The 27,337-nt window shown below is 42.5% G+C and overlaps 1 protein-coding gene across 5 annotated transcripts in view; it reads left to right on the top strand.

Annotated features, from left to right (window-relative positions):
* whrnb (whirlin b) overlaps nucleotides 1–27,337 on the top strand; it is a 106,238-nt gene that overhangs the window by 44,248 nt on the left and 34,653 nt on the right. For all 5 annotated transcript variants that reach the window (XM_047381222.1, XM_047381225.1, XM_047381226.1 and 2 more), the window contains exons 2-4: nucleotides 4,617–4,793; nucleotides 7,300–7,425; nucleotides 23,301–23,566. In XM_047381222.1, coding sequence (XP_047237178.1) covers nucleotides 4,617–4,793; nucleotides 7,300–7,425; nucleotides 23,301–23,566 — 569 coding nt within the window. The remainder of the gene's footprint in view (nucleotides 1–4,616; nucleotides 4,794–7,299; nucleotides 7,426–23,300; nucleotides 23,567–27,337) is intronic.

Genomic DNA, 27,337 nt, shown 5'->3' with positions numbered 1-27,337 from the left:
TCTGAGTTATCCACGGACGCGTGGAAACTCTTCCCCCCCTTCTCTCTCCTCTCTTCTGATCCAGAGGAGACACCACCAAGTAATTTTGTTCTTTTTAAAATTTTGTTTCATTATTAGAAACAGCTGGGGCAGGATAGAGTAGGAATTTAGGCGATTTAGAATCGTCACTTATAGTCCAATTTGTTCTAAATTGTATGTGCATGCAGCATTTTATTTAATAATTGTAATTATCAAGGGCTTTGAGCCACAATTACAACACCAGAGGACATCTCTGATTTCGATTTATAAATAAGGATTTTTGGTTAAGAAATTACTTTAGTCAAATTATGATTTTCAGTTATAATTATTGATAAATATTAATTAATCAATAATCATAATCCCAACACACACCATGCCACAAAGCGGTCCACCACCTTCCTGTACTCAGCTTCTTGACCATCTCTGATCCACCCCACGACTGCAGAATCATCCGAGTATTTCTGCAGATGACAGGAGTCTGTCTTGTACTGGAAGTCTGAGGTGTACAGAGTGAAAAGGAATGGTGAGAGTACAGTCCCCTGTGGTGCTCCTGTGCTGCTGACTACCTGGTTAGACTCACAACCCTTCGGTCTTCCACAACACCGGAACCTTCTTCTGGGCCAGGCTAAGGTTGAAGAGGTGCTGCAGAATCCCAGAGAGCTGCTCTGCACAGGCCTTCAGGACTCTAGGGCTGACACAATCTGGACCTGCAGCCTTATTCCGATTCAATTTCTCCAGTTGCATCTTCACCTGACTTCTTGAGACACACAGGTGGAAGGAGGAGGCAAAGGGAGCATCAGCATCTTCTGGTATGGTTGAAGGCAAACATGTAGAAGCAGAAGGGTCCATTGCAGAGGTGGAAGATAAAACATTTGAGGTGTGACAGAAAAGCTGTGGGTCCGAGGAGGGTGGGATGTCTGTTTGGCTGTGAGCAGGAGAGGAGGATTCTGAGCTTGTTTCTGTCCAGACCTCCATCAGTCTGATCTTCCTTCTGCTTGAAGAACATGTAGAAGCAGAAGGGTCTAAGGCTGAGGTGGAAGATAAAAAATTTGAGGTGTTACTGGACAGCTGTGGTTCCTGTGGGTCAAAAGAGGGTGGAATGTCTGTTTGGCTGTGAGCAGGAGAGTAGGATGCGAAGCTGGTTTCTGAATTGAACCTATTGAAGGTTCAGTTCAGTTCATTGGCTCTGTCCAGACCTCCATCGGTCTGATCTTCCTTCTGCTTGAAGCCTGTGATCTTCTTCATTCCTGTCCACACATCTCTGATATTGTTTTGCTGGAGCTTGCTCTCCAGCTTCCTCTTGTACACCTCCTTGCTGTCTCTTATCTTGACTTTAAGTTGCTTCTGTATAATCCTCAATAATTCTCTGTCTCCCTCTCTGAAGGCTCTTTTTTTCTTGTTAAGCAGGTCCTTCAGGTCACTGGTGATCCAAGGTTTGTTATTGGGGAAGCATCTCATGGTTTTGGTGGGGATGATGTTATCCACACAGAAGTTTATATAGTCAGTTACACACTCAGTCATGGCATTGATGTCCTCTCCATATGGCTGGCACAGTGCATCCCAGTCTGTAGCCTCAAAGCAACCTTGTAGAGCTTCTTCAGCTTACTGTGACCATTTTCTCACAGTCCTCTTTATTACAGGTTGCCTCTGAACAAGGGGCTTATATTTCGAGCAGAGAAAAATAAGATTGTGATCTGATTTGCCTAGAGGAGGTCTTGCTTTAGAGATGTATGAGTCCTTGACATTTGCATAAAACAAATCCAACGTTTTGTTTTCTCTAGTAGAGCAGCAGAAAAAACTGCTGAAACGTTGGAAGTGTAGCAGAGACTGAAGCATGGTTAAAATCACCAGAAATTGCCACAAACGCTTTGAGGTGTTGTGTCTGTAGCTTAGCAACAACTGAACTGATGGCATCACATGCAGTTTTGGCAACAGCGGAAGGTGGAACGTAAGCTGTTTCCAAAATAACACTGGTGAACTCTGGGTAAATAATATGGACGAAAACTTACGGCTAACAGTTCAATATCTGGACTGCAGAGATGACACTTCACAGTAACATGTCCTGGATTACACCATCTGTTGTTCACAAGTACTGCCAGTCCACCTCCTTTACATTTGCCACTCCTCTTTAAATCTCTGTCTGCTCGTATGGTTAAAAAGCCCGGCAGAGAGACGCTGGAGTCGGGGATATGATCCTGCAGCCATGTCTCAGTAAAACACATAATACTGCATGCCCGGTACTCTGGCTGGGTCCTTTGTAGGGCTTGGAGTTCATCCAACTTGTTTCCCAATGATCTCACATTGCCCATCATAATCGACAGAAGAGATGGTTTGAACTTCCTCTTTCTCTCTCTTCTCTTTGCTCCTGCTCTGCATCCACGGTGTCTCCTTTTCAACTCATCAGGGATTTTGGAGTTGTAGTTGAAGTAATATTTGAGCTTTTGAGATATTAATCAGCTGCTCCCAGTTGTAAGAAACAACCCCGTTGTCATGGCAATGCATCATAACAAATGTCCAAAAATAGAAAGTATTAGGAAGAATCCTCCCAGCTGCACAGCATCCGACACCGGAGAAGAGTCTTCCAAAAAAAAAAATCAACTGTATCCACCACAAGAGGAAGAGCTCTCAAAAAAGAATCAATCAGAATGAAAAGTAACCGAGCTACTCCAACCTGCTGCCACCTTGAGCAGCACGATTCTAGAATTTTGAATGATAATTTAATTTCTTAAAACCAACCTGGCCTTGTTTGAGTGAATCACTTACAAAGAACCAGCCTGATAACATGAAGCAGACTAAGAGATCTCTAAAGGGAAACACAGGATGAGAAACAAAGAGACTGAAATGTATCAGTCCGGAAAGGGCTACAAAGCCATTCTAAAGCTTGGAGACTCCAGTAAATCTCCGGGAGAACCAGTATTCTCCAAAACATGGAACAGTTGTGAACCTTCCCAGCAGTGTCTGGCCAATCAAAAGTATTTCAAGAGCGCATAAACGACACATTCAGGATGTCAGAAAAGGAACCCAGAAAAACATCTGTGTTAGTCCCATTATAAACTGGTATAAAACTTAAGACATTTCAAAAAGAGACAATCATAGCAACAGTCAAACATGGTGGTGGGGCTGATTTCCTGATTAATTCTGCTCTGTAGCAGAAAATGTTTAAAAAGAATATCCAGCTATCATTTTGAGACCTTTATATCAAGCACAGTAAGGTATTGTAGCTGTGCAATGATCTAGAATACACAAACAATACCACATCTCATTTCAGTAACCCAATTCACAAAGTGAATCACATTATATACATTAATTATACACTGACTGATGTTTTCAAGCCTCTCTGTTAATTATGATGATTTTCTGCTTACAACTAATGAAAACATGACATTTAAGATTAGAATATTACATTAGACCCATAAAAAACATTTTTAATACAGAAATGTGAGCTTAATGAAAGTATGTTTAATACCTGCTTAAAGGTTGGCATTTTCAAAAGAGACGTTTAATCTAACAAACAAGCCTCATCAGAACGCGTAATCAAATTTTTTGAATTTGACAATATTTTTGTGTTTGCTGTCAAATGGATTCTTAATGAGGTTGAGCTAGTTTTTTTTTATAGCACATATAACAGATATAAATGTAGGTATTTAGAGCTCATGAGCTAATTAGGCATATTTGGCATTATTTTGACTATTAGATGGCGGCAAACTGTCTCCAAAATATTCATTGGTGGGTTTGGCATTAGCGGTATACATATGCCATCTTTTCTGTGTGGTGGCTGTCTAAAGTGACTTATAGCAAATTGCTAAATTTAGTGCTGCTGTGGTGTTCCCTTACACAGGCCTTTCATACTCATAACTCTCTAATGTGGCTGAATTAAAAAAATATTGCAAAGAAGAGCTGAAATAATATCCCCCACAGCAATGTAAAAGACTCATTATCGGTTATTTCAAATGGTTGATGGCATTTTTGCTCCCCAGAGTGGCTAAATCGATTTTGGGGTTTAGATGGAAAGTACTAGGTTTGGATAGCTTTCTTTCTTTTAATAAACAAAATCATCAGTCATACACTGTTTTTTTTATATTCCCCCAGGCTATATTTGTCTGAAATTAATATTTGACTTAGGTTAATGATTTGAAATATTTAGGTGTAACATAAAAAATATATCTATAAGGGGACAAAATTCCAGAGTGTAAATTCATCTTTTGGTTTACCACTGTAGCAAGGAGAGAACCATCAACACTGGTGGTGAACAGAAATGACATTTAGGGAGATCTTTTATTGTACATCAAATCCTTCATGAATGTCGGTCATAATGACAAACAAATCTGCTTTGTCAAAATGAAAATCAGATCTAATTACTTCAGTACTGTGCTTATGCAGAAGAAAATTACTGATACTTCAGATTTGTCCTTGCTCTACTCTAATCCAGGATTTCAGAAGCAACCTTGACAGTGTGTCTCTGTGTGAATACTCACCTGTCAGCTAACACTTGGTGTTTAGTGGCTGTTTATTTGAAGAATATATTGAATGCATAAATGCTACCTTCTATATTGACACTGTTGGAGAATCTAAAAACTCACTGATGTCTTCTGATGCAGGTGCTAAAGGGATGCAAGAAACTGACCATGTCAGTGTGTTCAATGGGTCGCATCCCAGGAGGGTATATGACCAACCAAGTGTACAGCTGGGTGGACCCTCAGGGCCGGAGTGTGTCTCCACCACCTGACACCCAGGAGGTCAACCCGAGGCAAGGACACAGCATGGAGGAGAAGACGGTAAGACCAATGTTTGTGGTTTGTTTATGAGTTAAAGCTCCAGCAGATCATGGGGTTATGTACAGGGGTTGGACAATGAAACTGAAACACCTGTCATTTTAGTGTGGGAGGTTTCATGGCTAAATTGGACCAGCCTGGTAGCCAGTCTTCATTGATTGCACATTGCACCATTAAGAGCAGAGTGTGAAGGTTCAATTAGCAGGGTAAGAGCACAGTTTTGTTCAAAATATTGAAATGCACACAACATTATGGGTGACATACCAGAGTTCAAAAGAGGACAAATTGTTGGTGCACGTCTTGCTGACGCATCTGTGACCAAGACAGCAAGTCTTTGTGATGTATCAAGAGCCACGGTATCCAGGGTAATGTCAGCATACCACCAAGAAGGACGAACCACATCCAACAGGATTAACTGTGGACGCAAGAGGAAGCTGTCTGAAAGGGATGTTCGGGTGCTAACCTGGATTGTATCCAAAAAACATAAAACCACGGCTGCCCAAATCACGGCAGAATTAAATGTGCACCTCAACTCTCCTGTTTCCACCAGAACTGTCCGTCAGGAGCTCCACAGGGTCAATATAATCGGCCGGGCTGCTATAGCCAAACCTTTGGTCACTCATGCCAATGCCAAACGTCGGTTTCAATGGTGCAAGGAGCGCAAATCTTGGGCTGTGGACAATGTGAAACATGTATTGTTCTCTGATGAGTCCACCTTTACTGTTTCCCCACATCCGAGAGAGTTACGGTGTGGAGAAGCCCCAAAGAAGCGTACCACCCAGACTGTTGTATGCCCAGAGTGAAGCATGGGGGTGGATCAGTGATGGTTTGGGCTGCCATATCATGGCATTCCCTTGGCCCAATACTTGTGCTAGATGGACGCGTCACTGCCAAGGACTACCGAACCATTCTTGAGGACCATGTGCATCCAATGGTTCAAACATTGTATCCTGAAGGCGGTGCCGTGTATCAGGATGACAATGCACCAATACACACAGCAAGACTGGTGAAAGATTGGTTTGATGAACATGAAAGTGAAGTTGAACATCTCCCATGGCCTGCACAGTCACCAGATCTAAATATTATTGAGCCACTTTGGGTTGTTTTGGAGGAGCGAGTCAGGAAACGTTTTCCTCCACCAGTATCACGTAGTGACCTGGCCACTATCCTGCAAGAAGAATGGCTTAAAATCCCTCTGACAACTGTGCAGGACTTGTATATGTCATTCCCAAGATGAATTGACGCTGTATTGGCCGCAAAAGGAGGCCCTACACCATACTAATAAATTATTGTGGTCTAAAACCAGGTGTTTCAGTTTCATTGTCCAACCCCTGTATAATAGCAATGGTAGCTTTGACCCAGAAAACAAAAATTACACTCTAGTTTAAACTATTCATTATGTTGAATCATGGTGGTTTTGTCCTCCACTCACAGTCAACTAAACACATCATTAAGGCTCTCTGACTTTCTGAACCCATTTTTTTGATACAGTGATAATAAAGCTGCTGTTTATATTATAACTTATATTGGTGCAATCTCCTGATTATAGATATTTGAATGGATGCATAAAAAGGCTTAAAATAAGGGATGTTTTACTGTGCTAAGATAAACTCATTCAGACCCCTTTAGATAAGTTGTATTTTGTGTTTTACAAAATGACTGGTTGCACAATTTTTTGTGCATCCCTGCTTTTGCCAACAGGATGTCTCTTAGTCTCTACTGTAACAGTTCACATGGTTGGGTCACACATGGAGAGGGCTGTCCCACCATTTCAGGTTGCACAATCTCACTAGATCATCTAATTCTGTGTTCTGTCTGATGTTCCCTTGTCTTCAGTTCACCCCAAAGGTTTTCGAAAGGTATTAATTCTAGGGACTGAGATGGGCATGGATGTTGGTTGATTCTGTGGTTAGGGAACATTGTATGTGTTGTTTTGGGTCATTATCTTACTGAAAGACCCAATTATGATCCATTTTAAACTCACTGGTAGGCACCATCAGATTCATATTTAAAAATCCCCTGTCATTTCCAAGAGTTCTTGTTGCCTTGCACTTCAACTGGGTTCCCAGTTGACTTTTAGAAGAGAAACAGGCCCACAGCATCACATATCCTTCAACAGTTATGTACACATATTCATACTTTGTTTAATTTCAAACCTCATAGGTAAATTTTTAATTTTACTTTTATGCAATGTGCTTGAATTCTGGTTCAGTTTTTGTTAAATTAATAATCACATGATATATTAGGTGGTGCTGTTCAACTGAGTTTAAAACAATTTCATTTTAAGAACTGAGAAAGAAGCAGATGATTATTTTTCTGTGTAATGCTATAAAAAACCTTAGATCTGAAAACAAGTGTTAAAAATAGAAGAAGCACAGAGAAGTACCCGTTTATTTGACAAGACCTTTAAACAGATCTGCATCACAAAACACCTTACACAGTGATTGTTAGTTCAACTGTTAAAGTATTGACAATACTGAAAAGTCTAAATATGATGTCTTTACCACAGGTCAACCTTAATATGGACAATGGTCGCTCTCTGGGTCTAATGATAAGGGGTGGGGCTGAGTACGGACTGGGAATCTACATCACAGGAGTGGACCCTGGATCTGCTGCACATGCTGGTGAACTAAAGGTACATCTCATTCATTTTATATCCCAATATCTGCTTAATATCTAAAGGTGTAAATTTAAGCAAAACAATTATTTGGGGTGGTTGCAAAAGATTGCAAATATCTAAACCAGTGTTGGGGCTATATCATTCTGCTTAACTTCTCTCTTACTGTATTGACTGTATTTGCTCAGCCTGTTGTCCTAATATCACCGCCTTATTGGGCTGGTATTCACAGGACAAGACTTGAAAGACCAAATTATTACTTAATTAAATATGAAATAGTATAATCATAATAATTACAACACAGACCATTCATGGTCTACCTCCATCTGTTAGTGGGTGAAAGATGGAAAAAGGTCAGTTATGCAGTCCAGCACAGGGCCAACACAGAGACACACAAACACACAAATTTACCCAAGGGCAGTTTAGAATGTCTAATAACCTAATGTGTGTGAAGCTGGAGTATGCAGGCATGGGAATACATACAAACCCCAAGGGTCCAACTTGCCTGGGATTTGAACCCAGGATCTCCTTGCTCTATGGCAGCAGCTGGTGTTTTGGACTTAATGAGAGAAGATTTCTGCCTCTGCCTGTTGTCACCAATAATATCTGTTACAGTACTTTATTCTGATAAACCCATAGAGATTTTCACCACTTGCTTACTATTAAACTGCTTAACCTGATGGTGCTTTTAACATCTGAAGACTGTCTTCCAATCTTAGTGAGACAGATGACTTCACTGCCATGACACCCTTGCTAACCCAGGCTAAAAATTAGCTGTGTGCTTTCAGGTCACCATCTGCCTCAACAAGCAAGCCACTCTTACTCTGTGCTACTTTCTGCCCAGCCTAGGGCAAAAAAAAAAAAAAAACAGAAGCCAGCCTTCATACCTGTAAACAATATTTCTTTCATCATGATATTACACTGTGTCCTATAATGGAGAGAAGACATAAACAGTAAGCTAGCTAGAAAGTTCAAACTAATTGGGACACATGAAAAAAACTATAAAATCAAAAGTCTGGGAAAAACTATTTGGTGACCTTTCTGTGTATTTTGGTGGCAAAAAAAAAAGAACAATAGAGGTTTGGTTGATCATTTGTGGAACTGATAATAGAAGCACTGTGACCTTGAACACACTTCGATAATATGTTAGTAAATATTCCTGGACTCAGCAGTGCTGGAAAATTAGCAGATCCATCATCACAGCTCTATGTACATCGGCCAAGCTGAAAGTTCAATTTCTCATTTATACTCGTGTAACATAATGGAAGCTGGGGTTGCTCATTCATTACTTTAAAAAGTGAAACACTCAGCCATCTCCACTAGAAAGGGATGTAAATCTCCAAATCCATTCAATTAGATGCTGTTTTCTGACCTTAGAAAATACTAACTCTGATGACAGATTGTAATTACAAGGATGGAAAACATAATCAGTTACTGCATTGTTGAAAACACTTTCAGAGAAAAAGGTTTTATTTTATTCATGTTCAAACAATTTGCCTCTGAAAATCCGACAATGTGGATGTGGCCTTTTTTTCTATAATACCATGGTCCAAGTTAGGTTGTATTGAGCCTTTGTTCATGGTTTGTGGTTGTTGTGATTATGAATCTGAGAATATTATTTAATATGAATATTTTATAAAATAATATTTCGGTCTGTTAAGGGTTGTCCTGTGAATACCAGCCCAGTAAGGCGATGGTTTTAGGACAAAATAGAAAGGTGTGAGACGAGCTCTAACATTATTGAACAGCATAAACTCTGTACATACATGGAATGAATTCATACAATTTCTTAAAATACAAGAATTTATTAACAAAAATAAGTCAACTCAAAGTCAAACATATTTCAATCAACAAACTCTTTACTTTGCTAAAACAATCCAACTAAACTACCAAGCAGAATTAAAGAATAACGAAGACTAATGGACTATGTACAATATAAACAAGTTGATTAGAAATTATGACCAAAAGAGTGATGCAACATTACCATGCAATGTTTATGTTTGAGAACCAAGGATTATCTTGAAGAATCTGGAAATGAAGTTAAGTTAGTCTTGGAACTAACTTAGACAACCTTTCACAATGCAAGATCAGATTAAATATTATTTTAATAAAATAATATCTTAAGAATGATCTGCTGAATAAAACCAACCTTCTGGATGACTAATTCTCAACGGGGTCTCATTAGCTGCCTTTGTTTATTAAAATAATATTTAAAGAAATATTATTAAGGGAATATTTTGGAAAAGAGCCAAATCTTTCTGGAGAAATGGGTCTTAATGGTGTTTACTTACTTATCAGATTTAGTAAAATAATGTTTAGGGACTATTATTTACTAGCTTGAAAACTAACAACCTTTCTGTTAAATATTCCCTAGCAGACAAGCACTTGTTCTTAGCTTGTTAGCAGTGAAAGCTAACAAAGGAAGCTGATAGCTTAGCACCAGAATCAAACACACACCTTTAAGGTGTTGAAGGTGAGGCCGCTCTGTGAACAAAGGATTAGCTTCCAGCTAACCTCCGTAGCTGTGGATGAAAGACGGCTCGTTGTGTCCGCCAACCAACTGCACATTACCGTGACCATGGTGATGCGGATCCTGTTGTCGTCCTTTCAGACTCGGCTTGTAGAAACAGCGTCTCTGCAGGGGATTCTCTGGAACAGTTTGCTTCTGCAGGTCTCAGAGACAAAGTAAAGCCATGCTTATACCTTAATTTCCCCTCTTTATGAATGAAATCACCGGGTACACAAACAGTAGTTCACTCGTACTTAACTTTGCATATGATCGCGTGATCTTATGACACCCTTGGATCCAGTTTGAAGAGTTTATGTCTTTTTGCCAGCAAAGAGACATTAGCCCGCTGTCTCACCGGCCAGCCTCGCATGGAGTCCGGATGGTAGAGAAAGGAACATTGGAAAGGTGGGGGTTTTATACGGCCAGTGGCATCATGGGAAGTCCGCTGCTACCCCCCTTTCCCCTTCTGAAGTGGTGCTGGAAGTCGGTTAAATGCAATTTATTTTGAAAGTTGCAGAAAAGTTTGTACCAGAGTTTTAATGTTGAAATCCATGGCTGTGGTCCCAACATGGTTGAGCACAGATTTGTGAAATAAAACAGTAAATACTGGAGAATGCAAAACACACTGGTGATATACTGATGCGTTCATGTACAACACTGTCTGCAGGAATTCAGAAAGTAAGTACAGTCTAAGAATATGGAAATAATTAATATTTTGAAATACGCACCAGTAAGAAATATTTGCATCAAAATCAATTAACCCATTTTTGTCTTGTCAGTGTGACTATATCCTTCTTTACACAATACGAAGTTTCTCATGGACCACATCCTTGTTGTATCAACTATTTGTGTCAACCCCACCACAGTCATCGTAAAATTTATATTAGAAGGGTTTAATTTTTTTGCATTTTACATATTTTGTACATATGTATTTTGAGGTGCATCCAATTTTTCACAAACTTTATTTTTTTAAGAGATGATGGAAACATTAGTGTGTGGATTTCTGCAACTGAGTTCAGGTTAAAACTGTTTTGGAGAAAACATGATTTCTTGCAACAAATATTGTGCCAGCCAGTTGCTACTGATCAAACTCATTGATTAACTGATCATTAGGAGGACTGAACAGATCTCCAAAAGCAGAAGGTTTTTCCAGTTTGTTTACAGGGTGTACAGTTTTGTAAGATTTGTTAATAAGATTTGACAGCATCAAACATCTCAGAGAAACAGCTGTTGCTCCCCATTGATCTAGTAAATGCTTAAACATTTTTCTGAACAATTTGAAGCCCCTGATGCTACAGTGTGAAAGATTGTTGGAGAAAACGAATTACAGCTTATGAGCAGAAACACATCTGTCAAGCACAGTGGTGGAGGCTTGATGATTTTTGCTCATTTTGCAAGGAACTGAACCTGAGCACCTAGCAGACATTATGTTGACCCCATGACTCCCATGCACTTTAAAATATTCTGCAGTCAGATGTGAGGCCATCTGTCTGAAAGCTAAAGCCTCACTTAGTTTTAGGAAGTGGGGTCATTGGCATTAAAACAGCATGACTGGACAAGGAAAAGAATCAAGGTGTTGCAATAGCAAAGTAAAATCTCACCTGATTAAAATACCTGGACAGAAGCTTAAGAAAGCTGTGCATAGACATTTCTGCAATCCTAAATAAAAAAAAGTATCTCTCAGGACAAAAATGCTGAATTTCTCTAAAACAATGTGAGTAAACCCTACAGACTTCTATTACCGAGGTAATAACCTCAGTGGTGTAATAACACAGGCATTGCTCATTTGGGTTTGGATTTTTGTAATTTGGCCTAATACCAGTGTTGGGAGTAGCAGCGTTGCAAAATAACGACGTTAGTGACTGCATTACCGGAGTAGTCTAACTAATTACTTTTCTCATTTCTGTAACACTGTTACGATGTTTACAATGTAACGCAACGCGTCACTACTACTCAATAAGCAGGGTTTAATGAGAGAACAGTCTCCTGCTGTCACAGTGGAGTTTTGGGGTGGATCGAAGTGCAGTCAAGAGCTCGGGCGCAGCATTTCAAGCAGTCTTTAGTTTGTTCAAAATATCAAAAAAGGAAACAAATACAATGCAGATGTAAACCAGAGTCAGAAATCTAAACTTACAAAGTTTCTGCAGGAACATGCGGAACTCAAAGCATGGACAAGGGCAACGAACAAAGGTGAGAGATGAGAGGAACCAGCCAAGGGCAATGAAACAAAACCAACTAATATGCAGAGGGAGAACAAAGGCAGGTAATCAAAGGAACTAAGAACAGGTGAGACAAGGAGGCAGAGGGAGCAGGTGAACCTAATAAAACCAAAGCATGAGGAAAGGGACTAAAGACAAGACAGTAGGCAGACCTAAATGAAACTATAAACCAAGATAAAAATAAAGCGTAAGAATCAAGAATAAACATGAACTGAAGGAAACTGAGAAACTGGAGGGAACACAAGAACCTAAGAACTTAGTAAAACAGAAACCATAAGGAAACCCTTACTACAAAAGTAAACAAACTCAAACCAACACTGATAGAATTAAACTAAGAATGAAGCAGAGGAAACGAGGACTAGAATAAAAGTAAACAATAACTAAAGCTAACCTATAGAGGAGAGGCTGGAGAACAAGAATGAACTAGGGGAACAAAGCTAAGAAGAACAGGAGAATAAAGGGAACTTAAACCAAGTAATTACTAAAAGGGGAAAACAAATGACGAGAGGAGTAAAAAAAAAAAGAAACTAATAAATAAGAGAGTGCCAGAGAACTCTGATAAATAATAATAATCATAATAAGGAAACCCTTCTAAGAAAACAGGAAAGCGACGCCAAGGGAACTAGGAGAGCACACTGGGGGGCAGAAGATAACCAAAGCAGAAAACCACAACAAACATGAAGACAAAACACAAATAAGAAACATCTAGCTAAAAAGGTAAACAAAAACACAAAACCAAAAGCAAAGACCAAAATGTCGCACCACGACAGCTGCTGCCTCCCACAGCTGCAGTGATTGTTTTTTAAAGCTCTTCAGGCAAAAAGCAGGAGGTGGGGAGGAGGGGAAGGCCAGAAGGGGGCATGGACAAATAGCGGTATACATGACACCGATTGGCTGAGAAGGCACCAGGTAGGCAGGTTTTCACCACACAGACAGAGTAAACCAACAGCAAGAAAGAAACAAGTCGATGGAGGGGAGTCTTGTAAATTTAAAGACACTGTTCGAAAGTTGGAGGTAAAGGCAATATACAGGGGTTGGACAATGAAAATGAAACACCTGGTTTTAGACCACAGTAATTTATTAGTATGGTACACCATACTCCTTTTGCGGCCAATACAGCGTCAATTCATCTTGGGAATGACATACACAAGTCCTGCACAGTGGTCAGAGGGATTTTAAGCCATTCTTCTTGCAGGATAGTGGCCAGGTCACTACGTGATACTGGTGGAAGAAAACGTTTCCTGACTCGCTCCTCCAAAACACCCCAAAGGGGCTCAATAATATTTAGATCTGGTGACTGTGCAGGCCATGGGAGATGTTCAACTTCACTTTCATGTTCATCAAACCAATCTTTCACCAGTCTTGCTGTGTGTATTGGTGCATTGTCATCCTGATACACGGCACCACCTTCAGGATACAATGTTTGAACCATTGGATGCACATGGTCCTCAAGAGTAGTTCGGTAATCCTTGGCAGTGACGCGCCCATCTAGCACAAGTGTTGGGCCAAGGGAATGCCATGATATGGCAGCCCAAACCATCACTGATCCACCCCCATGCTTCACTCTGGGCATGCAACAGTCTGGGTGGTACGCTTCTTTGGGGCTTCTCCACACCGTAACTCTCCCGGATGTGGGGAAAACAGTAAAGGTGGACTCATCAGAGAACAATACATGTTTCACATTGTCCACAGCCCAAGATTTGCGCTCCTTGCACCATAGAAACCGACGTTTGGCATTGGCATGAGTGACCAAAGGTTTGGCTATAGCAGCCCGGCCGTGTATATTGACCCTGTGGAGCTCCTGACGGACAGTTCTGGTGGAAATAGGAGAGTTGAGGTGCACATTTAATTCTGCTGTGATTTGGGCAGCTGTGGTTTTATTTTTTTTGGATACAATCCGGGTTAGCACCTGAACATCCCTTTCAGACAGCTTCCTCTTGTGTCCACAGTTAATCCTGTTGGATGTGGTTCATCCTTCTTGGTGGTATGCTGACATTACCCTGGATACCGTGGCTCTTGATACATCACAAAGACTTGCTGTCTTGGTCACAGATGCGCCAGCAAGACGTGCACCAACAATTTGTCCTCTTTTGAACTTTGGTATGTCACCCATAATGTTGTGTGCATTTCAATATTTTGAGCAAAACTCTGCTCTTATGCTCTTACCCTGCTAATTGAACATTCACACTCTGCTCTTACTGGTGCAATGTGCAATCAATGAAGACTGGCTACCAGGCTGGTCCAATTTAGCCATGAAACCTCCCACACTAAAATGACAGGTGTTTCAGTTTCATTGTCCAACCCAAACTGAGGCCACCATTCGCTCAGGCTCACCAAAATTGGGCAATAGATGATTGGAAAAACGTTGCCTGGTCTGATGAGTCTCGATTTCTGCTGCGAAATTCGGATGGTAGGGTCAGAATTTGGCATCAACAACATGAAAGCATGGATCCATCCTGCCTTGTATCAACGGTTCAGGCTGGTGGTGGTGTAATGGTGTGGGGGATATTTTCTTGGCACACTTTAGGACCCTTACTACCAATTGAGCATAGTGTCAACGCCACAGCCTACCTGAGTATTGTTGCTGACCATGTCCATCCCTTTACAGGTCCTTCTCAAAATATTAGCATATTGTGATAAAGTTCATTATTTTCCATAATGTAATAATGAAAATTTAACATTCATATATTTTAGATTCATTGCACACTAACTGAAATATTTCAGGTCTTTTATTGTCTTAATACGGATGATTTTGGCATACAGCTCATGAAAACCCAAAATTCCTATCTCACAAAATTAGCATATCATTAACAGGGTCTCTAAACGAGCTATGAACCTAATCATCTGAATCAACGAGTTAACTCTAAACACCTGCAAAAGATTCCTGAGGCCTTTAAAACTCCCAGCCTGGTTCATCACTCAAAACCCCAATCATGGGTAAGACTGCCGACCTGACTGCTGTCCAGAAGGCCACTATTGACACCCTCAAGCAAGAGGGTAAGACACAGAAAGAAATTTCTGAATGAATAGGCTGTTCCCAGAGTGCTGTATCAAGGCACCTCAGTGGGAAGTCTGTGGGAAGGAAAAAGTGTGGCAGAAAACGCTGCACAACGAGAAGAGGTGACCGGACCCTGAGGACGATTGTGGAGAAGGGCCGATTCCAGACCTTGGGGGACCTGCGGAAGCAGTGGACTGAGTCTGGAGTAGAAACATCCAGAGCCACTGTGCACAGGCGTGTGCAGGAAATGGGCTACAGGTGCCGCATTCCCCAGGTCAAGCCACTTTTGAACCAGAAACAGCGGCAGAAGCGCCTGATCTGGGCTACAGATAAGCAGCACTGGACTGTTGCTCAGTGGTCCAAAGTACTTTTTTCAGATGAAAGCAAATTCTGCATGTCATTCGGAAATCAAGGTACCAGAGTCTGGAGGAAGACTGGGGAGAAGGAAATGCCAAAATGCCAGAAGTCCAGTGTCAAGTACCCACAGTCAGTGATGGTCTGGGGTGCCGTGTCAGCTGCTGGTGTTGGTCCACTGTGTTTTAATCAAGGGCAGGGTCAATGCAGCTAGCTATCAGGAGATTTTGGAGCACTTCATGCTTCCATCTGCTGAAAAGCTTTATGGAGATGAAGATTTCATTTTTCAGCACGACCTGGCACCTGCTCACAGTGCCAAAACCACTGGTAAATGGTTTACCGACCATGGTATCACTGTGCTCAATTGGCCTGCCAACTCTCCTGACCTGAACCCCATAGAGAATCTGTGGGATATTGTAAAGAGAACGTTGAGAGACTCAAGACCCAACACTCTGGATGAGCTAAAGGCCGCTATCAAAGCATCCTGGGCCTCCATAAGACCTCAGCAGTGCCACAGGCTGATTGCCTCCATGCCACGCCGCATTGAAGCAGTCATTTCTGCAAAAGGATTCCCGACCAAGTATTGAGTGCATAACTGTACATGATTATTTGAAGGTTGACGTTTTTTGTATTAAAAACACTTTTCTTTTATTGGTCGGATGAAATATGCTAATTTTGTGAGATAGGAATTTTGGGTTTTCATGAGCTGTATGCCAAAATCATCCGTATTAAGACAATAAAAGACCTGAAATATTTCAGTTAGTGTGCAATGAATCTAAAATATATGAATGTTAAATTTTCATCATGACATTATGGAAAATAATGAACGTTATCACAATATGCTAATATTTTGAGAAGGACCTGTATGACCACAGTGTACCCATCTTCTGATAGTTACTTCCAGCAGAAATGTTTCCAGTACCTTGTTGAATCTATGCCACGAAGGATTAAGGCAGTTCTGAAGGCGAAAGGAAGTCGAACCCGGTACTAGCAAGGTGTTCCTAATAATGTGGCCGGTGAATGTATATATTGGTGTTATCTTATTTGCTTACGACTGTCAGTGTGTGAATGTGTGTGAATGAATGGGTGGATGACTGAATTTAGTGTGAAGCTCTTTGGGGTCTATGGGGACTTGATAAACCGCTATACAAGTACAGGCCACTTACCATCTACCATATGTAAATATAATACATATATATCAAGATGTCCTGCTCAACTAGAATAAAAAGTGAAGTACAAATCGATTTAAAATGATAAAAAAGTTGTCTGCTCCACAGATTGGGAGCCTGAAGCTATATTATAGCAAGCTCATTTAAAAAGGTGACATCCAAGCAGCCAGTATTTTAAAGCTTTAACTACACACAACAGCCCTTAGTAGTCCAAGTTTAGACCACTATTGTTGATTTGCAGGTGCAGGTAAACCTGAATTTCCCAATTACAATTATAAACTGTCAGGATCTCCAAGTGGTGAAATCCATGTGTGTGTGTGTCTGAGTGTATGAGTGTGTTTTCCATCTGGACTGTGAGAATTCCCATGAGCGTTGGGTTTATGAGTACTAGCCCTGCAGAAACACAGCTGTATGAAATGTCACTATAATCCTTGACTGAAATAGAAATGGCTTTCAACATTATCCCCTTAACATGCAGATGTAACTTCAAACTCAACATCACATACCTAGTGTAATGGTATGAACATTCGGTTTTCAAGACAATGAATAGCTAGGGTTCTTTACTCAGAAAAAATGGATAATTGATGTCTAGTGAAATCAAATCTCGTCGTACTCTTCGTCTTCCGCTTTATCCGGGACCGGGTCGTGAGGGCAGCAGTCTCAGCCGAGACGCCCACACGTCCTTCTCCCCAGACACCTCCTCCAGCTCCTCCGGGGGGAGCCCAAGGTGTTCCCAGGCCAGCCGAGAAACATAGTCCCTCCAGCGTGTCCTGGGCCGTCCCCTGGGCCTCCTCTCGGTGGGATGTGCCTGGAACACCTCCCGAGGAAGGCGTCCAGGAGGCATCTGATATAGATGCCCGAGCCACCTCAACTGGCTCCTCTCGATGTGGAGGAGAAGCGGCTCTACACCGAGCCCCTCCCAGATGGCCGAGCTCCTCACCCTATCTCAGAGTGCCTGGCAACCCTACGCAGGAAGCTCATTTCAGCTGTTTGTATCCGGGATGTAGTTCTTTCGGTCATGACCCAAAATTCATGGCCATGAGGGTTGGTACATAGACCGACTGTTAAATCGAGAGCTTCACTTTTCAGCTCAGCTCTCTCTTCACCACAACAGACTGGCACAGTGCCCCCATTACTGCGGCACCCACACTGATCTGTCTGTCGATCTCCCGATCCATTCTCCCCTCACTCATGAACAAGAGCCCAAGGTACTTGAACTCCTCCAATTAAGCCAGGAACTCCCCTCAAACCTGAAGAGGACAAGCCACCTTTTTCCGGTCAAGAACCACGGTCTTGGACTTGGAGGAGCTGATCTTCATCCTAGCCGCTTCAAACTCGGTTGCGAACCGCCCCAGCGCATGCTGTAGGTCTTGGCTAGAGGGGGCCAGCAGGACCACGTCATCTGCAAAGAGAAGAGACAAAATCCACTGGTCCCCAAACCAGACCCCCTCTGGCCCTTGGCTGCGTCTAGAAATCCTGTCCATAAAAGTTATGAAGAGGACCGGTGACAAAGGGCAGCCCTGCCGGAGTCCAACATGCACCGGGTACAGGTCCGACTTAGTGCTGGTAATGCGGCCCAAACTCCTGATCCGCTTGTACAGAGACCGGATGGCTCCTAATAAAGGGCCCCTGATTCCATACTCCTGGAGCACCCCCCACAAGGGACCATGGGGGACACAGTCGAATGTTTTCTCCAGGTCCACAAAACACATGTGGACCGGTTGGGCAAACTCCCATGAACCCTCGAGTACCCTGTAGAGGGTATAGAGCTGGTCCAGTGTTCCACGACCGGGACAAAAACCACACTGCTCCTCCTGAAGCCGCAGTTCGATTATCGGCCGGACTCTCCTCTCCAATACCCTGGCATAGGCCTTACCAGGGAGGCTGAGGAGTGTGATTCCCCTCTAGTTGGAACACACTCTCTGGTCACCCTTCTTATGAAGTCCAGAGGCACTGTCCCCGATGTTGAAGATACGTGTCAACCATGACAGCCCAACAACATCCAGAGACTTGAGGTACTCAAGGTGGATCTCATCCACCCCCGAAGCCCTGCCACCGTGGAGCACTGCTTCCCCCTCCTGAGGCGCCGGATGGTTTCCCACAATCGCTTCGAGGCTAACCAGTAGCCCTTCTCCGTGGCCTCACCGAACTCCTCCCAGGCCCGAGTTTTTGCGTCTGCCACAGCCCGGGCCGCGGCACGCTTGGCCTCACGGTACCCGTCAGCCACCTAGGAGTCCCACAAGCCAACCACAGCCGATAGGACGTCATATGGCCGGGTACTCCGCACTACCATCCAGCCCATAGGCCGAAACAACAGTCAGAGACCTGTCCCCAACTCGAAGGCGCAGGGATGCAACCCTCTCATCCACTGGGGTAAACCCCAACACGAGACAGCTGAGCTGGGGGCAACAAGCAAACCCACCCCAGCCCGCCGCCTCTCCCCATGGGCCACTCCAGAGTAGAAGAGAATCCAGCCCCTCTAGAGGAGATGAGTTCCAGAGTCCACGGTGTGCGTGGAGGTGAGCCCGACAATTTCTAGTCGATATCTCTCGACCTTACGCACAAGCTCAGGCTCCTCCCCCCCACAGTGAGGTGACATTCCACGTCCCTGAAATCAAATCTTAAATAAATAAATAAATATTTATTTTCTAAAAAGCTTTGCCTATCTCTGCTAAGCAATTGCACAGAACATTTCACCCATTGGACTGCAAAATATGGGCTAAATGGTTTGTGTTTTCCTTATTTTACACAGAAAGTTGTATGTTTAGCCAAAATTCGGTACACTTGCTGACAATTCCTGTCAAAAATATTGTGCATTTAAGCCTGAGAAACATTAGTTTCAGTTTATCGGAACTCTTACTAAGAAAATTTGACTTTAATTGTGAAGCACTTCCTTCTTAAGTAGTCTGACCTCCAACTCCCTTGATCAATATAAGAAGCTGTTTGTTACCTAGTCCTTCTCACCTGCTTTCACTGGGAAAGTGTTCTCCTTCTTCTCTTCTACCTCTGGAGCAGGACATCAGCAACTTGTTGGGGGGACCTGACAGACCCTTCACCGACTTTTTTGATCCTTGGACAAAGACCTCCATCCATGGGTGAGGTCCATTCTTGCTTTCCAAGAAGATATAGCATGTGTTCATTTCCATTAGCATCAGATCTCTCTGTTTCCTTTTCATCAGCACCACAAGTTTGGATTTCATTATCTCAGAGGTCAGCATAACCTGGCTTACTGTGAGGAGCCATCTGCCACAATCAACTTGGGGTTTGAGAAGAAAGAGCATACACACAAAAAAATACAGAATCATTGATCAAGAAGTAATTTTATGTTAAAGAAAACGTCATGAATTATTGGCAGCAGTTGGTCTTTTATTGGCTTCATCTAAGAGAAAAAATCAGCTAAACAGATAAGATCTGAGCTAATAGTAAAATTAATGGAATGAAAAACAGAGTACAGAGTAGCTTGTTTTAGCATTAGCTCCATAAGTTGCTTTCTCTAGGAGAGAGACTGTGTTAAAAATAAAGTCAGGGTCAACAGTATTATCTATAGAGACAGAACATGAAATTATTAACAGCAATAGCTCACCTGATTACGTCCTCCAGGAAGGTGTCTGGTACAGCCCAGAAGGTCACAACATATTTAGAGACATAGATACAAGACCTGGGTTCAAACATTTAGGTTTATTAATTACTCTTTTAATTAATTAAGTTTTGTTTCTTTAGATGTTTTTTTATACTTTCTGTGAACGTAAAAAACAAGAACCCCAACAATAACCCAAAGTATAACCAAAAGGTGGACCTGGTGAGCCGGATAAATAGAAAAAACAGGTGCAGCAGCAGGGCAACCCTATACAGGGCCGTCAAAGCCACTACCAACGCCGGAATAAGAAAATCAAAAGGGAACCTAAACCCAAATGAAAGAAAACAGGACAGCCAGAGCAAAAAGCTAAGGCAGCAAAAGCTAAAACGTAGAACAGACTAAGGCATGCTGCTGGGTCAACAGTACTAACAACCGGCTGGGAGAGCACACTAGTGAGGCACAGCTAGGTGGCGAGAGCAAGCAGTGAGAGAAAATGTGCGTCCAAAGCCCAGCCTATTTATAGGCTGACAGAGGCCTGCGTTCCAGCAAAAAGAATATATATATAGCCCTAAAAAATACATAACTGAACTACAAAAAATATGGTTAAGAAAACCAAACCCAAAAATATAAAAAAAAGACAAAGGAAAAGATTTAACTACAAAAACAATCTGAAAAATATACAAAAATAATAGAAATATTTGCCCAAACAACATAACAGTGTCACAGTTAAACAGACCACATAGCCAGATGTAACTTCTGTAAATAACTTGTTGTGGTCATTTACAATTGTGTTGCAAAATGTTATTAGTAACAAAGTGTTTATTAAGTTTAGTACCAGTTGTTTTCGCTGTTCCTTTCTATAATAAATTCTATACTACTTTTTTAAAGTGGTTTGTCATCATTTCATATACACTCTGAAGTTGTTGATGGTTGAAAAGCTTTTGAATGTTTACCTTCAGTTGTCTGCACTGTAAGTGTCATATCATTACAGATTGACACAAACTGGCCAACATACATTTAAGGACTGATTCAATTATTATTAGTTATTTCCCGGTTTGCAGGTGGTGCCCTGGGAACTTATACATTTCCTTAATATTTACCAGCCTTTAGACATTGCTGAACACCAGAGTGGTTCCTACAGTGCAGAGCATGAAAGCTGCTCTGTAAGAGGCATTTTCTAGAAGCTCTTGGCTTAAACTGTGACAAATGTACATATTTAGACTAATGCCAGGGTGTCTAAAAGCTTCTACTATATTAAGTTTGCAGCCTGATGTAAGTATTGTTTTATCCTCCCAACTAACAAGCATGCTTACTTCTACTTCTACTCTGGCACCACAGAGCATCGCATGAATTAAGCAAACCCATTCAAACCCAAGCAGTTTTTTTGATATGGTAAAAAGGTCTGAACTATATCTTAAAGTTTACACTCTGAATAATGTTAAAAAAAAGGCTTATAAGTGTAAGAATTATGATTATTGATTAATTAATATTCATCAAGAATTATAATTTAAAATCATAATTTGAATTTGTTTTTTATTTCTTAACCAAAAATCATTACTTACGAATAGAAATCAGAGATGTCCTCTGGTGTTGTGATTATGGGCTCATAGCTCTTTAATAATTACAATTAGCTATTCATCATTGATAATTGATAAATTATTAACCAAAACCACAAAGTGTCACTGTTTATTCAACCGCTTCACCGAAGGTGGGGGAACTTCGACCTTATTTTGATAAATCACTCTTGCACGAAATAAACACAAACGCTTCTCTTAATTATATATATAAAGATTTATTAAAGCCAAATAATTCTGATATACCATTATTCTGGTCCAAAACCTTCACCTATCTAACAAGCACTATTCTACACAAAGGTGATAAAAATGACTACCTAAAAATTATTATAAAAGAAAAATATATGCGTATCGAGTGTCTATGAAGATCAAACCAGCAGTTTTATGGACAAAATGTGCAATTTGGGTAAAATGGAAAGAGAAATCCTCCTGGTGTCCTGATGTCTCGATTGCAGCGATCAGCTGGTAAAACGGTGGGTCCACGCCCCTTTAGCCACTAGCAACTGATTGCCCCAAATCTCAAACAAAGAGTTATAAAACTCTGAGGTGGGAATCCAGTGGAAAAACTCCAGTAATAAAACTGGAACAAAGGAGTGGTCAGGTGAGGCCCAGTTGCTTTGAATGAAAAACTTTAAAAGTCCAACTTCTAACTCCTGGCTGATTTCGGATCAGCCGGACAAAACATGAACAAACGATTCAGCAGAGCTTGCACAGCAAATCAAAACACAGCTCAGTATAAAACACTTCAATCAATACTGCATGCAACAAGTTGATACCTTGGATTAAATACTGATGATTCTACATCACCTTAACTATGCCTCATCTTGCCCAGACTTCTAAATGTACCTATCCAATTTAATATAAAAAGAACGAAATTACGCTGACGTTGATTTCTTCTCTCCACCAGTTGAGGATGGGACAAGTCTGAAGAAAATGGGGGGGGATCACGCGTCCTTGATCAAATCAAGAAAAAAAAACGGTAAACTTCTCATCCATCCATGAGGGGAAAATATGAAGAACCGTTTAGTCGACTGAATCAATAAGGAGAAAACTCATCTCCTTGGAAATAAAACCACTGTGGGTTTTCACCTGCGCCGGGTGTCGGCGTGGTCTTCGATCGGTATATGAATCTTCTGACCTTCTTGTATCAGACAGATTTCAAGCTCTTCCAGGAAAGGCCTTGTGGAGCAAAGGTTCGCCTGCGAGCTTTTGTCTCTCCAGATATGCGCCTCCGTTGCGTCGTCCCGTGAGACACGCTGGAAATGGCAACGAAATCTTTATTTTCGGCATATAATCGATGTCTGTTGAGCTGCGCATGTCAAACTGGATGACCACAATGGATGTCTCCAACATAAGGGAGCAGAATTTCTTCAATGATAATTTTTTATCATTGAAAATTGTATATTTTATTGTATGTGATCCTAATTTCTGTGACTGCATGCATAATTTGCACGATGAAAATGAACATAAAAGTTATATTGCGTCTGTTGCAGGTGGGTGACCAAATCCTGGAGGTGAATGGTCAGAGCTTTGTCACCATCTCCCATGATGAGGCAGTTAACATTCTCAAGTCAGGGCACCACCTACTGATGAGAGTGAGGGATGTAGGTCGTCTGCCTCATGCACGGACAATTGTGGACGAGACCAAATGGATCTGCGGTCAGGTCATAGCTGAGACCAATGCAACAGCTGCCATAAATTCTGTCTCAAATCCCAGTGTCGGTGCTGGAAGCATCACAGCCAGTGGCAACAATACAAGGTAAGCGCACTAAATTATGAAGGAAATCTAATCTTGAATCAAAAGCACAATAACACAAAGAATCTGATTCTCAAACCTTAAGTGGATTTTGACAAACAAGATAGTTTACTAATTTACTGCCTGAATGTATTTACAGTTATATTTAAAAATGTATTTGTGCTCTTGTTGTCAGGCATATGCTAAATTAAGTAGAGATTGTTGATTTAAATATAGCGCATACAATATATATAAATGTAAGTATTTAGAATGCTAATTTCTGAAATTAGGCATATTTTAGAATAATTAACAATTAGATGACAGCAATGTGCTTTCAATATTATCAATATGTGTGGAAAAAGGATCAACCTTATTCCTCAAATGTGCTCACTGGTTTCTGCATTACAAACAGAGTCAAATGCTGTAGGTTTTGTTTTTGTTTTACAAATGACAAAGTGTATCCTACTATAGTGTAAAACCATAACTAATTGTGAAGGATCACTTTAAAAGTGATAAAGATTGTTTCTCTGGGTTTAATAATCATCAAATTATCCATAAGAATATCATTATCCACTTAACTGTGACCTTGTCCATTTTGATAAAAAACAACGCTGGCCCTTTAATCAGAATCAGAATCAGAATCAGAAAAGCTTTATTGCCAAGTACGTTTTTGGACATACAAGGAATTTGTTTTGGTGTAGTCGGTGCAATACAGTACAAATTAAACAGTACAAACATATCTACAATATAATATAAATATAAGTGCACAGTTTTAAGTGAGTGAGAGTAAATATAGAGCAGTATAAGATGCAAGAGCAATACAACAGTGCAGATGATCATTGTGCAAGTAAAGCAGTGCAAGTAAGCAGGAGTCCAAGCTGAGCGTTAATGTAACGCATAGAGTTACAGGTTACAGGTGTCCTGTCAGCAAAAAAAGGGGGGGTGTGGGTGAAAGGGAGAGTGTCAGGGTGGTTTCTGGGCTTTGTTAACCAGGCTGGTGGCAGATGGGAAAAAACTGTTCTTGTGGCGTGAGGTTTTGGTCCGGATGGACCGCAGCCTCCTGCCAGAGGGGAGAGTCTCAAAGAGTCTGTGACCGGGGTGGGAGGGATCAGCCAGAATCTTCCCTGCCCGCTTCAGGGTCCTGGAGGTGTACAGTTCCTGGAGCGACAGTAGACTGCAGCCAATCACCTTCTCAGCAGACCGAATGACACGCTGCAGCCTGCCCTTATCCTTGGCTGTAGCAGCGGCGTACCAGATGGTGATGGAGGAGGTGAGGATGGACTCAATGATGGCTGTGTAGAAGTGCACCATCATAGTCTTTGGCAGGTTGAATTTCTTCAGCTGCCGCAGGAAGAACATCCTCTGCTGGGCTTTCTTGATGAGGGAGCTGATGTTTGGCTCCCACTTGAGATCCTGGGAGATGATGGTTCCCAGGAAGCGGAAAGATTCCACAGTGTCAATTGTGGAGTCACAGAGGGTGATGGGGGCAGGTGGGGCTGGGTTCTGCCTGAAGTTCACAACCATCTCCACTGTCTTTAGAGCGTTGAGCTCAAGGCTGTTCTGGCTGCACCAGTCCAACAGATGGTCCACCTCCCATCTGTATGCGGACTCGTCACCATCAGAGATGAGTCCGATCAGGGTGGTGTCGTCCGCAAACTTCAGAAGCTTGACAGACTGGTGACTGGAGGTGCAGCTGTTGGTGTACAGGGAGAAGAGCAGAGGAGAGAGAACACAGCCTTGGGGGGAACCGGTGCTGATGGTCAGGGAGTCAGAGACGTGCTTCCCCAGCCTCACGCGCTGCTTCCTGTCAGACAGGAAGTCAGTGATCCACCTGCAGGTGGAGTCGGGTACACTCAGCTGGGAGAGCTTCTCCTGTAGCAGAACTGGGACGATGGTGTTGAAGGCAGAGCTGAAATCCACAAACAGGATCCTGGCATAGGTTCCTGTGGAGTCCAGGTGCCGGAGGATGAAGTGAAGGGCTAGGTTGACTGCATCATCTACAGACCTGTTGGCTCTGTAGGCAAACTGCAGGGGGTCAAGGAGGGGGTCGGTGATGTCTTTTAGGTGTGAGAGCACAAGGCGCTCAAAGGACTTCATCACCACAGAGGTCAGGGCGACGGGTCTGAAGTCATTAAGCCCTGTGGTCCTTGGCTTCTTGGGAACAGGGACGAACGATGGTGGAGGACTTGAAGCAGGCTGGCACATGACATGTCTCCAGTGAGGTGTTAAAAATGTCTGTGAAGACTGGAGACAGCTGATCAGCGCAGTGCTTCAGGCTGGCTGGTGAGACAGAATCCGGACCAGCAGCTTTCCGGGGGTTCTGTCTCCTGAAGAGTTTGTTGACGTCCCTCTCCTGGATGGAAAGAGCCGTCCTCGGCGTGGGTAGGGGGCTGGTGGGGGGGAACTTCAGGGTGGGGGTTGGAGGTGCCAAGGCCCCTCTTGAGGTTGGGGAGGTGGGGGTGGTGGATTGTGGCTGCAGCTGTTGGGGGGCGTCGTGGGAGATGGTTGCAGGACTGTCCCTTTGTCTTTCAAAGCGGCAGTAGAACTCGTTCAGGTCGTTGGTGAGGCGTCGGTCGTTGATGGAGTGGGGGGCTTTCGGCTTGTAGTTGGTGATTTGCTTGAGCCCTTTCCAGACAGACGCAGAGTCGTTGGCTGAGAACTGGTTAAGGCATATACAGTAACTTATTGACCTTTGAAGGTTGTTTTATCAACAGATCTTGAGTATCAGGTCGCTCATTGAATTCGTTAATTAAATTAAGTGGTGAGATGTCTGTATCCATATCATCCCAGAGATGCTCCACTGAAGTGAGATCTGGAGGCCAAATCAAGACTTGAAACTCAATGCCATGCTTTAGTCATTCCAATTCCATCCCTTATCTGCTCCTATCTAAGATTGAAGTTATTTTTTATTTTGTTTTTTTCCATCCTAACCAATCTCCTTGCATTTAAATATGACAGTTTGGGTCAGAATATTTATCCAATTTGAAAATCGTAGAAACTTCTAAGTACCTGGGTATTAACCCAGTCATTAAAGTGGGCTTAACAATGTTGTACTTTACAGAAAGGATAAGAGTAGACTCTATCTGCTGGAGAGACTAAGGTCTTTTGGAGTGCAGAGGGCGCTCTTGAAGACCTATTTAGACTCTGTGGTGGCATCAGCCATCTTCTATGGTGTAGTATGTTGGAGCAGCAGCTTATCTACAACTGAGAGGAAACAATTGGATAAACTCGTCAGAAAGGCCAGCACTGTCTTTGGATTGCCCTTCAACCCAGTGCAGGTGATGGGATAAAGGAGAACTCTTGCAAAAATACTCGAGACTGGTCCGAAGCGCCTGGTAGCTGGTTTGCTTCTCGCAGGATCCGGCCGGGCCAAGCCCGAACAGGAGACACGAGGCCATCCCCCAGTGGGCTCACCACCTGCAGGGGAAACTATGAGGGACCGGTGCAAAGAGGATCGGGCAGCGGACGAAGGTGGAGACCTCGGTGACCCGATCTCCAGATGCTTAGACTAGCTTTAAGGATGTTGAACGTCAACCCCTTAGGGGGAAAGAGCTTGTGCGGGATGTCGAGAGATATCGACAAGAAATAGTCGGGCTCACCTCCAGGCACAGAGGAGCAGTGTGGTTTCGCCCCGGCCGTGAAACACTGGACCAGCTCTACACCCTCTACAGGGTACTCGAGGGTTCATGGGACTTTGCCCAACCAGTCCACATGTGTTTTGTGGACCTGGAGAGGGCATTCAACTGTGTCCCTCGTGGTGCCCTGTGGGGGGGAGCTCCAGGAGTACAGAGTCGG

This window comes from Girardinichthys multiradiatus, chromosome 12 (assembly GCF_021462225.1).
Source record: "Girardinichthys multiradiatus isolate DD_20200921_A chromosome 12, DD_fGirMul_XY1, whole genome shotgun sequence".
Classification (NCBI taxonomy): Eukaryota; Metazoa; Chordata; class Actinopteri; order Cyprinodontiformes; family Goodeidae; genus Girardinichthys; species Girardinichthys multiradiatus.
This window is presented reverse-complemented; position numbering and strand designations above follow the sequence as displayed.